This window comes from Pyrus communis, chromosome 15, assembly GCF_963583255.1.
Source record: "Pyrus communis chromosome 15, drPyrComm1.1, whole genome shotgun sequence".
In the NCBI taxonomy this organism is placed as follows: Eukaryota; Viridiplantae; Streptophyta; class Magnoliopsida; order Rosales; family Rosaceae; genus Pyrus; species Pyrus communis.
Genome location: NC_084817.1, coordinates 9753681 through 9766586, shown reverse-complemented (window position 1 = coordinate 9766586; position 12906 = coordinate 9753681). Strand labels below are relative to the sequence as shown.

The window sequence follows — 12906 nt, the reverse complement described above, 5'->3', positions numbered from 1 at the left end:
TTGGAGTGTCAATAACACTTCCCCTTTAAAAAGGAGGGTGATTATTGGAATACACCATATCGTTACTTAAATAGAAAATTAAAAAGCAATTTTAACTTATAAGTGCTTTTACCGTAAGCACTTTGATAGAAGTATAATGAGCTCATAATCTTGAAGCAATTATGGCAATTGCATCTTTACCTATCGCTCGTGATTTACTGCATGTCGTTCAAATTACTTATAATAGATTCACTGCCATATATCGTTACAATCAATAATGCATTATTAGGTCGGGAGGCTACAATGACAATGAAATGTAAGCCTTTTCAATAGTACATTGGTATATCTTATTAAACGATCTCCAAAACGTCCAGTTTTGTCCTTCGGCTCACACAGAGAAGAAATGCAATAATTTCTGATTGTGTCCGTCCGTTCATAGAATTTCATACACAAGTTTGTAACAGCAACACAACACGGAGGAACAACTACAGTAATGCATGTATCAAGTTAAAACTGACTCTCTCCAAGAAGGAGTATCCAATGAGCAAAACTGGCAAATTCCATACGTCCCCATGACAACCGAGCAACAAAAATGATCGACAACAGCCAAATGTGAAAACGTCCTACTAGTCCACCGCGCAATAAAAATTTTAACCCAGAGTCGCCAAACCCACTCTTTATTTCGCTCATATGAACAAAGAGAAATTACACGTTCATATATAATGATGCTGAACGGAATTTGGGCTTTTTACTGCACAGGTTGCTGGTTGTAATGGTTCTTCTCTTTCTTCTTAGCTGCAGCAAGTCGTGCTCTCCTAGTAGCTACCTCTTGAGCAGCAGCTTTTGCTACAGCATCCAACTCTTTACTAAATTTCTTCTTCTTCACTGATACAACCTTCTTTAATCGCTCCTTCATGTCAATATTTGATGTATCCTCCTTCTGTTCGGCTTCAGTAACTTCACTCAGTTCATTAGTGGCCTCTAAGTGTTTGTTTGATCCTGTGATTCTTTGACCTCCTTGGAAGCTTTATCTTTCTTTTTCTTCTTCTTGGCACACTTGGACTCTGCGAGCTAATTTTCCTTCTTTTCTCCATCTCCATTTGGCGCATTATCCTTTTCTTGTGCAACACCTGCAAATGCAACATAACGACGGTTGTTGGCTAGATGATGCTGAATAAGAGATGGCACCAAAGAAACCTTATCCAAATACTTTACAATTGAGGTTCTCAATAAATGAACAAATAAAACCAAGACTTCAACTTCTGCAATAATTATGAACATAAAACATATACAAGGACTTGACTTTCAAACGTAAGTATTTCATTTGATTCTAAGCTTACTTTGCAATTGATATGAGCGGTGAAAGATACAGTGAACAAGAATACCAAGTTAAATGCAGTATTATGCGCATACATGAATGTGTAAAGTGTATATAGAAATTTTAACTATCTCCTTCGCATCTATGTTATGTCCACACTGGAATTTCAATTCAGGATTGACATGATGGAATGACTAAGATTTAGCTTTTATCCTCTCTTTACACAGAATCTTAGATGCTGAAAATAAATAGAGCAAACATAACAAAAAGCACTAAAGGAGAAAAACTGAAGAGCAAGCAATCACAGATCACTATAGCAGAATTTATCTGAAATAATTGTTCACAATTACCTCGTGAATCATCTTGAATATCACTCTCCTTTGGGGCGACTCCAAAATCAGCCAGAGAGAGCCTCAAGTTCTCCAAGTTCCTTTTTCTTTCTTTCCTTTTTCGAAAATTGCCTTTCTACCTCTTTAGGTGGTGCAGGAACATTAGCAGGCTTCTTCACTGCTGGCTCCAGTTTTACTGGCACCTTCAGTGCATGATCGTGTTTTTCCTCTGCATCATCATCACCTTTATCAAGAATATCTTCTTCACTCTGACTTTCCTGTAATAAAAAATCAACAATCGGTTATAATAACTCCATTCAGGTCGTTGCCTATAATGCCGTGACAAATGCATAACTATATAAAGCTATATATGTTGGCAATTGTAATTGGAAAATTTTCGGCCTTGCATTCCAACTCTTTTGCCATTTTCCTAATTTGAATCAGCCATAATTATACACTGCAACACTTTTTTCAGACACAATGTATCCTCATTCCAATGATACCTAATCACGTTTTCACCTGACACCAAATTCTACCTTCGCTTCTGCATTCATTACAGCCACTAGTTTGTCATCCATCAGAAATCAACACTTGGATCAAATAATGAATCATCCAATATGCCTCCACGAACTTCATCCTTGAACAATTAAGGACCCAAACTAACTCAGATCATTCCTTCAACCATCAAACGACGTTCGCCTTCCCCTCACAAAGTTAGCATAATAGCATCTTTATAGCTCATAGGGTAAGATTAAACGCCAACTAGAGTATCTATATTCATCAATTCAATTCCTTCTATAAAAAAAACCTTCAAGAAAACAAATCAAATACAAACCAATAAAACCAATTGAATTTCAGTTCTGACCTCTACATTTGGCTTCACCTTAATCTGTTGCGGCTCCAACGATCCCCAAGGGGCCTGAGGTGAAGCCATCGTGGTGTAATAATCATCGTCATCTTCATCGTCCACATCGGCCCACGATTTCACAACCAAATGAGCCAGCGCCCATAACATTTACGGCTCCGGCGCCTTGGGCTGTGCCGCCTTGGACGACCCTTTACTCTTGCGATCCTTATCGGACTTCTTCTTCTTCGCAGAGTCTCGAGCGCCACAAACACCTTCACGTTGTTGATGACGAGCGAGCCCTCGTCCCTCCTGTTTCCACCGCCAGCCATTCTCTCGAGAAATCGCGCAAGGAAAATCTAATCAGCTGAAATCTTTTACAACGCGAAGGTCGAGACATCGACAGCCATTCGCTCTTTTTTATTGACAAGCGAGCCCTCGTCCCTCGTGTTTCAATCGACGATAACAAATTTACAAACGCTCAGGAAAATCTAATCAGCTGAAATCTTTTACAATTACGGCTTCAAGCTTTCGTTGTGCGAAATCCAAATAATCTTATTATAAAAAAAATTAAAAATTACGAAAAATTATCAGAGTTCGATGGATGACCATTACAATTTACAATGACAAATTACCAATCGCATCACCAGTAACAATAAAAACCCAAGTGTGTGAAACGCTAAAAAATATAAAGTGATCTCCTATTAGTACTGTCTGCTTAGAACACTACCAACTGAATTCCACATCAAAGGAAGATACTGGAGATAGAGTAAAACCTGATGGCGACCTCCCCTTGCTGAGAAACCAAGGTCGCAAGTTGGTTAAAAATATTGCTTAGCTCATGAATAGTGGACTCACCATTTCGCAAAGCTTCAGCTCTGCTTTGCATGTAACTGTCTTGAACTAGGACCAGCTCCTATCGTTGCTGTTGCTGTTGCTGCCGGAACAATGGCCGACTCTCCCTATCCATTTGCTTTCTGTAGATTCAGAAACCAATAAATGTGTAACTACGATACAAGCTCAAATTATATATCTCAACTAACACATCTCAATTGTTTTGCGCCTCCATATTAAGTTATAGACCACACGACAGAAACAGACACAATTTGAATTCTTAAAAAAGCCCTAAAATTTGAATTCTACAATAGCATAACCACCTGAAAGTTGAAACCGCATAAATCTACTCCAATACTCAAACGCCTACTCCATTAGAAAATGCACATCACATAAATTTCACCTTTATTAATTTGCCTAATTGATGCGAAATTTGATTGAAAAACCTTCTTAAAACCCCAATTTTTTTCCCTTCACCAACTTTCCGAGCATCCAAATAGTAAAAAAGACAACTTAGCACGAAATTGGGAAATTACCTCCATGGGTGTGACATCTGAAACCCTAGACTCGCGGAATAGAGGTTTTTGTGAGCATAGTGAGGAACAACTGAATCGGAATTGAAGCTCGCGGGAGTGATGAAACGCTGCGTCTGGATCGAGATCGCGTGAATGGCTGGATCTAATTGGAATATTGGAAAGTTTTAATCTTTTGCCAGAACAAAGAATGGTGTCGTGGAGTTGTGACACGGTAATGTTTGTAGATGAAGAAAATTTTGTCATACGGGGGTATTTTTGCACAATGGTCCCTCAGTTTCTATATTTTGCACCTGAGTCCAACATATTTCTATATTTCCAACTGATATCTAAGGACCAAAGAGAAAAAAGATTTTCATCTCAGTTCACCATCTCTCTGCAACTATATCAATTCCTTCAAATAAATATTTTCTTCATTTTCTGTTCTTTAGTTTAATTATATATAATAGTTATTCAAAACATTTACTAATCAAATAATTATTTAAAATTTTGAAAAATGAAATGCGATACCAAAAGAAGGAATTGAGCTTGAAGGGGTGGGATTTGGTTGTCGTTAATTTGAATATCCGTCATAAGGATGAAATTTTGGGAAAATTTTGTTAAGGTGTAGTTGTGAGGTTTGGACGGGAGACGAAAGGGGGTTGTGTTGTGGGTATGGAGAGAGAGGGAATAAGAGTTGCAATCAACTGGAGATCTAGAAAGTGACCGGATACTGAAATTCTCACCAAAATAAAAAAAAACAGGAAGGGATGCCTCTGCGATAAGTGGAGGCTCGGCTGTCGTTATCAACACTCTAACATCTGTTCTTTTGAAAATTAAAAAAGAATTTACATATATGTTATAGGTTATTTTAAAACTAAAAGTAGGTGGAAAAATAACATTTCAAGTTTTTAACTTGTAGTGTGGGTGGAATTATATGGTGCGGAAATAAAATATTGGGGTTGATCTAGCAGAAGAAACAAAGATGGTCTGAAGCAGAAGAAGGGACGCAAAATTAGTTTTATATATTTTTTTTTTTCAATTTTAAGAAATTTTTTAACTATAGTTGAGAGACCAGTTAGTACTACGGTCTAGTGGTATTCCTCTTCACTTGTAAGTAAGAGGTTTTAGGTTTGATTATCGCAAAAGGCGAATTTGAACAAGGTTAAGCCCACCTCTTCTTAGTGTAGATAATATCGTTTGTGTGGTTTGAAGAACCACCTGATTTGCTTAAGGATATTTTGTTCAAAAATGTTTCGTAGTTTGCTTATATATTGTCATTTGAAGATATGTTATTTTGTTGTGCGAGACACTCTTTTCCTTTCGATCAGATTAAAATCTCGAACAAGATTTTATCAAAATCCATTGTGCACACTATATTCAGTTTGTACGCTTTCTAATTTGCTTAACGAACATAGTACATTCCTCAAAAAAAAAAAACAATCGTTTAAAGAAATAAAAAAAAAATTATAAGAGATACGACACGTGGCAGACTTTCAAATGAGTGGTTAGCATCCACCAATGTTAATGATGATGGCACATCACATGACATCTTTCTATCTACGTGGGGTCCGCAGGTGACAAGTTTCACCACCCAGCAGGTAGAAGCGATGCAGACAATAATCTCTTGCTGCTTTACCTGTAGCTACTTAATTTGTTTGTTTCCGTTGCCACGTCACTATGCACGGTTATTAACATCCACTCGGTGCTGGCACCGCCTGCTAGTGCACTGTGATCACGCGCTCCTCTAACACGCCACGTGTTACATGGACACAGCTATTGTCAAATACTAGACACTCTAGCGAGTAGTCAAACGCAATGACATTTCCGATATTTCAGGGAAAATGAGGCCCACTTTTTAAATCCGCAAAAAACCATGAAATCTGAACGGTCCATGTTTTTGGTACGAAATCCGACCGTCCATTTTCAGCTTCTTTGTCACGAAATTGCAATGTTGGCCGACGGTGATATAAATGGAACCACAGGAAGTGAATGCTCACCTCGGACGTGCCAATCGAACATCCCAGATTTCGCCACGTGTCGTTATCCAGAGGATTCGTATATTTTTCCATTTTGTGTTCCATTTTTTGGTTATTTTTGGATCAAAATCCTCAGTCTGGCGGTACCGAAGAAACCCTAGCTCTCTTTTCCGTCTCTTTACGGTTAAGAAAAAGGGGGAATTTTCAACCATTGTCGAAAATTAATTTCGAGAATTGGGGAATTACATTAGGGTTTCAAATCGGGAGGTGCTGATTCGAACCCTAATTCATGATTTGCGTTCGTGATCTTCGCGATTCATTCGAGGGACTGCTGGTTCATATTCTGGCGGTTAAGGTACGCGTGCAATTGAGTTGATTAATCTGAAATTTGATGTGCTTTTTGTTGTTTTTACTGGAAATTATCTGAATGCGTTGGGGCATAGGGGGTGATCGTTTGATTTTGGTTTCTTATAGGGATTTTTGTCATTTTTTTTGCGTTGTTTTTGGTGTAACAGATCTGAAAAATGTGTAGGGGCGTGTATGATGGAATGTGAAAATTTGGGTTCGTCGGTTTGGGTGGTTGGATTGAGGGGTTGTTGATGGAAAATAGAGTAGAGAACTCACATGGCACTGAAATTCCCGAAAAATCGAGATCTTTGGATCTGAAGAGTTTGTATAAATCGAGAAGTAGGAAAGATGTCGAAAACAAGAGCTTGAAGAGAAAAGTTAGTGCCGAGGATGGTGATGAGAACGGGGGCAAGACAAAGAAGAGTAAGAAAGAGGCTTCTCTTAGTAGTTTGAAGAATGTTAATACTAGTAGCAAAAAGAGTTTAGATAAAGTGTATCATAGCGGGTTGAATTCTGGTTCACATGATCCAGAGTCATGGAAATCTGGGTCGAGTGATAGATTGGATAGCAGTAGTGGGTTGAATGGTGTTTCGTCGCTTAGTTTGAATAATAAGGTTATTCAAATCCCGAGGCGTAAACGGGGTTTTCTAGTGAGGAAGAAATTTGATGGTGGTCAGGCACCGAAGCTGCCAGATGAATCTGCTGGTAAAGTGGGTGTCGTTGATCAGACTCATCAGATAGCTAAGTTAAATGGTGATGATTTAGGTACTCAATCTGAGTCCTTGAAAGTTAAACGAAAGAAGGGTCGGCATGATTTCAAAGAAAACATAAATAATGAGTTGAATTCAGCACCACATGCTAAGAAAGAAGACGTTCCTACAAGTCATTTGGCTGTAAGCAATGGTGATTCATCTTTGAAGAAGTCTTGGAGGAATCGTAGGAAGAGGAAGGAGTTGGCACCTGACAGTAAAAGCTCTGAAAAGGAAGCTGAGCCTTTGGTTGATAGTTCTATGAAAAAAGGCCATGATTTACAAGAAGATGATGAGGAGAATCTTGAACAGAATGCAGCAAGGATGCTTTCATCAAGGTTTGATCCCAGCTGCACTGGGTTTTCTTCAAACAACAAGGCTTCTGCAAATGGGTTGTCTTTTTTGTTGTCTTCTGGACAGGATTTTGATAGCCATAGGTCAAAGTCTATTTCTGGATCAGAATCTCCTTCAGTTGACAATTCTGGTAGAGTATTGAGGCCAAGGAAACAACACGATGAAAAGGGGCATTCACGGAAAAGGCGCCATTTCTATGAAGTTTTCTTTGGGAACTTGGATGCTTACTGGGTATTGAACCGGAGAATCAAAGTCTTCTGGCCTTTAGACCAAAGTTGGTACTATGGTCTTATTAATGACTATGACAAGGAAAAAAAACTTCATCATGTGAAATACGATGATCGTGACGAAGAATGGGTTGACCTTCAAAATGAGAGGTTCAAGCTCTTGTTACTCCCTAGTGAAGTTCCCGGTAGGACAGAGCGGAAAAAATCAAAGGTGCGGAATAGAAGTCCCGATGAGAGAAAAGGAGACATGAAATGCAGAAAAGAAATGAAAAAGAGAGAATTGACTTTGGGGGATGATAGTGGCATAGGCAGCTATATAGACACTGAACCCATTATTTCATGGTTGGCACGATCTACGGGTCGGGTCAAGTCTCCTTCCCGTGTTGTGAAGAAGCAAAAAACATCTGGTCTATCTTTAAAGCCTGTGCCACTATTGTCTGATGAAGATGCCACTTTACATGAATCTTTGGGTGACTGCTCCATTAAAAGGGATAAAAAAATTTCTCGCCATCCTGGCAGATCATCTGATGATGTGATGCTAGAAAAGCCTACCTCACAAGGCAGCACTGGCTCCAAAGATAGCAAAATGCCTATTGTTTATGTTCGAAGGCGGCTTCGGAAGAATGAGTCTGAATTGTTTCATACATCCAAGGATGACCATGACTCTGCGAGTAAACTTGGGTCACTATATGATTTCTTGGGAAGCTTGGATGCCAATGGACCATTGTGGTCTATTGATGATGTAGGACTGCTGAAATTAACTCCTCCACGGATAGAACCAGGAAGAGTTACTTTTGAGTTAGGCCTTCCAGTGCATTCAATTATTAATGATTCCTTTAGAGTAGAGTTTTGGTTGTTTCGTGCCGCAATGCTGCGTCAGTATGGTGCAGTGGTGATTTCATGGCCAAAGGTTTATTTGGAGATGCTTTTTGTTGACAATGTAGTTGGACTGAGATTTCTCCTGTTTGAAGGTTGCTTGAAGCAGGCTGTAGCCTTTGTTTTTCTTGTCCTGTCATTGTTTCATCAACCTAATGAGCAGGGGAAGTTTATTGATTTCCAGTTACCAGCAACTTCAATCAGGTTTAAATTCTCCAGTGTTCAGCATCTTGGGAAGCAACTTGTGTTTGCATTCTACAACTTTTCTGAAGTAAAGAATTCAAAGTGGAAGTACCTAGACTCTAAACTTACGAGCCATTGTTTGCTTACCAAGAAACTGCCCCCGTCTGAATGCACCTATGATAGTATTAAAGCACTTAAAAATGGAAGAAATCAGTCACCTTTTATGTCTCTTTGCGGGAATTCCTCCTTTGTCAAGGTATTTGTCTTGTGTTCTCTACATTTCTGAATATAATTTTTGGTTCTAACTGAATTTTTTTCCGTCTTCTGTATTGTGTAGAATTATATTATTCTTCAATGTCTTTGTATTATGAAGGTATTCACTTCCATAATTTTTTCATCAACCAGGGTACACAGAGTAGGCCCAGGCAGGGTATTAACTTCAAGGGGAGTTTCAGGGAATCTATATCTGTAAATAGTAGTCATTCTACTTCTCGTGATGATGAGCTCTGCAGAAAACTTCCTCCGCTTGCCCTCTCTTTTGCTGCTGCACCTACTTTCTTCATTAGTTTGCATCTTAAGCTGCTTATGGAAAATTGTGTTGCTAATATCTGTTTTCGGGACCGTGATTCAGTGGAGCATGTCGAAAACTGTGACAATATGTTGGCAGTTGACTGGTCTGTGGTCAAGGACTTTATTAATGGAGGTTCGAAGATTACTCCTGAGAAAAATTTGAAGGCTCCACCAAGTAATGCTACTTCTGATGGATCCTGTGCCAAGCCAGATGCAGACAATGCTATTTCTCTATGCCATGGAACTCGGACAAAGTCATCTCAGCATTTCCAAAATGGCAGTCTTGATGTTTCTGTATCCTCTGATGGTACTGGTGTCCTTGAAAAGACTGGAACAGATAAAGCTGTACAGTTGAAAGCGTTGCAAAGCCATCATCCAGAGTCAGATCAATGTTCTTTATCCCCAAGGCCTTTGGTTGGTAGAGACAAGTCTGACACTGATTCCCAATCTTTTCCGAATGGTCTCACTGTCGAAATTCCATCATTTGACCGATATGAGAAGCCTGTGGATAGGGAGGTGCAAAGTGCTCAACAGCCTACAGAATTTTCTTGGAATATGAGTGGTAGCATTATTCCCAGCTCTAACCCCACTGCTCCCAGAAGTACAGGGCACCGAAATAGAAATAGTTCATCACTTGGACACCTCTCAAATAGTTGGACGGATGGAAAAGCTGACCTTTTCCATAATGGTTTTGGCAGTGGACCAAAGAAGCCCCGAACTCAGGTGTCCTATACATTGCCTTATGGAGGTTTTGACTTTAGTTCGAAGCAAAGAAACCTCCAGAAGGGGCTTTCTCATAAACGAATCAGGAGGGCTAATAATGAGAAGAGGTCATCAGATGCTTCTAGAGGTTCCCAAAGAAATTTGGAACTCTTATCATGCGAAGCAAATGTGTTAGTCAATGGCAGTGACAGAGGGTGGAGGGAGTGTGGGGCCCATGTTGTATTAGAGCTTTTTGATCATAATGAGTGGAAGCTTGCTGTAAAAATTTCAGGGACTACAAAGTACTCATACAAAGCACATCAATTTTTGCAGCCTGGGACAACAAACCGCTACACTCATGCTATGATGTGGAAAGGAGGAAAGGACTGGAATTGGGGTTTAGAGTTTCCAGATAGGAGTCAGTGGGCACTATTTAGGGAGATGCATGAAGAGTGTTACAATCGGAATATCCGCTCTGCTTCAGTAAAAAACATTCCTATTCCTGGTGTCCGCTTAATTGAAGAAAGTGATGATAATTCAATTGAAATATCATTTCTTCGCAGTTCTGCAAAGTATTTCCGGCAAATAGAAACTGATGTTGAAATGGCTTTGGATCCATCTCGGGTATTGTATGATATGGATAGTGATGATGAGCAGTGGATTTTGAAGTTTCAAAATTCTTCTGAAGTTCACAACAGTAGCTCAACAGAGATTGACGAGGAGATGTTTGAGAAAACAATGGACGTGTTTGAAAAGGCTGCATATGATCAACAGTGTGATGAGTTCACATCTGAAGAAATAGAAGAGCTCATGGCTGGTGCTGGAGTTGGGCCCATGGATGTGATTTTATCCATTTATGAGCATTGGCTACAGAAAAGGCAGAGGAAGGGAATGCCTTTAATCCGACATCTTCAGGTACATATTCTTTCTTAATGGGTCTTTTTGGTTTTACTGAAAATATACATCCCTCACCCACCCCCCCCCCCCCCCCCCCCCTCTCTTTTTTCTCTCTTTCTCCTTTTTACCGTAACTCTTATGTAATTTGAAACCCAAATTATGGATCTTTTGGGGGGTTGGATGCTTATGTCTATTACTTCTTGGCTGTGTTTGAATGTTTGTTTCTTTTCCTTGTGGAAAGGTCATCTGTCTTTTCGTTCATCTGATGCATTACATAAAATTTATTTTTCCCTTTGCAGCCACCATCATGGGAAAGGTATCAACAAGAAGTAAAAGAGTGGGAGCAAGCTATGATCAAAACCAATACCACCCTCCCCAATGGATGCTACGGGAAACCTGCATCAGTTGAGAAGCCACCAATGTTTGCTTTTTGTCTGAAACCACGGGGACTAGAAGTTCCCAACAAGGGATCAAAACAACGGTCACAGAAGAAATTTTCGCTTTCTGGACATAATGGTGCCATGTTAGGAGATCACGATGGTTTCCATGCTATTGGTAATTTTCTTTAGCCTTATTTAGTATGTTTAATTGAAATCTTTACGCTACATTTATTTTGTTTAACTAATTTCTTCTGGAAGCATTTTTTCTTAATTAGGTTTTATTTCTTCTCTCAGGAAGAAGATCAAATGGGTTTGCTTTTGGTGATGAAAGGCTGGCATATCCAGGCCATAACTATGACTCTTTAGACGACTCCCCCTTGTCTCAGACATCACCTGGGGTATTTTCACCAAGGGATGCAGCTAACATCTTGGTGAGCAATGATGGGTTTGAGAGAAATCATCTCCGCAGAATTCATAGAAGCAAGTCAAAGAAATTTGCGAGGACAGTATCTTATGTTGCCCCCCAGATGGTGTCTTCATACAGTCCTAGAGTCGTAGGAAACAGAAATGAATTGCATCAATGGAATGCAGATATCCCTGATTGGTCAAGCCAGCGTTATTATCAACCAGAAGTGTCTCCGAGGCATGGCATGGGACTGTTGGATGATTCTGATCTCGATGAGTTCAGACTGCGTGATGCATCTGGTGCCGCTCAACATGCACATAAAATGGCAAGGCTCAAGAGAGAGAGAGCTCAGAGATTGTTTTACAGAGCAGATCTAGCAATACACAGGGCCGTGGTTTCTCTCATGACCGCGGAAGCGATCAAAACTTCTTCTGAGGACTCCAGTGACGATGAAGAGTAGAACACCACAATTTAGAGTGAGATGATACAATGAAAATGCCAAATCCCTTGCAGCTTGCCATTCTGCAGCCCATAGAGACTACTACATGAGACTCCGACGGTGTTTTTGGTGGAATCGGTCTTGGTTCTGGTTCTACTTTGTCAGTAGTGGTGGCTACTTTTTATTCGGTATTTTTTACGCAGATACCATAGAGAAATTCTAACATGAGAGCCATGAACAGCAAGAATGGGTTAGAACTCATTGCTTCGATGCTCGGATGCTTCAACTTCCTCTGATTCTTCAACGGGCGAGATTCTTTTACCAGCTTGAAGTCTGTTTGTCTGTCTGCTCACTTCAGCCATTGTTGTATCACCGATCATCATCGGCATCCTGCAGGTTAGGGAAGAAAAGGGTATATGAAATTTTGGCTGCCAATCTCATTGTACAGATCTTTTTTCGTTTTCCTCTGTTCTTTTCCCCCTTAACCTCCAGTTTTTTAAGCGTTCGGTATTAAAGGAGCAGTTTGCCCACATAATACAACTACTGAAAGAAAGAAAGGAATATATGGCCTTTTGCTGTCATACAATCTAGTTTTTTACTCGAGATACTACGCCTTGATGCAAACTAACGGCTAGTGGGGTGAAAAATCCCTTAATATTTACCCGTGCGGTTGCGGTAAAAGCTATAAAAGTCATAATTTCAACCGCACGGGTAGTAAAAAGAGTTTATTCCCTTACCAGAACAATAACAGTTATTGTTATATAACTCGAATGAAATGGATAATTTGTGTGATTTGGCCTTGATTTAATTTGCTAGAGTGTCGTGTTTCATTGCATGATCAAGCCAAGGTAAAAGAGTAGTGAGTGACAATTCAAAAGGCTAGTCGCTTCTAACTCAAGTGATTAAGAGCATTTCTTCTTGTATCGAGCTCCTATTAATGATTTACCATTGTTAACGATAATGGAAATGGTGATTATCCC

At 39.7% G+C, this 12906-nt stretch overlaps 1 protein-coding gene and 1 pseudogene across 2 annotated transcripts; one reads left to right on the top strand and one right to left on the bottom strand.

Annotated features, from left to right (window-relative positions):
- Positions 1-388: 388 nt before the first annotated feature.
- On the bottom strand, positions 389-4062 carry LOC137717699 (uncharacterized; annotated as a pseudogene).
- Positions 4063-5931: 1869 nt separating this feature from the next.
- Positions 5932-12719, top strand: LOC137717540 (uncharacterized). Of its 2 annotated transcripts, none has more exons than XM_068456936.1 (5): positions 5932-6150; positions 6328-8788; positions 8938-10719; positions 11001-11256; positions 11376-12719. In XM_068456936.1, the coding sequence occupies exons 2-5, from the start codon at positions 6395-6397 to the stop codon at positions 11945-11947; spliced, it is 5004 nt and encodes a 1667-aa protein (XP_068313037.1). In that variant the 5' UTR covers positions 5932-6150; positions 6328-6394; the 3' UTR covers positions 11948-12719. The 2 variants fall into 2 exon arrangements, with proteins under 2 accessions (XP_068313037.1, XP_068313038.1); XM_068456937.1 differs by having other exon boundaries at positions 6311-8788.
- Positions 12720-12906: the final 187 nt, after the last annotated feature.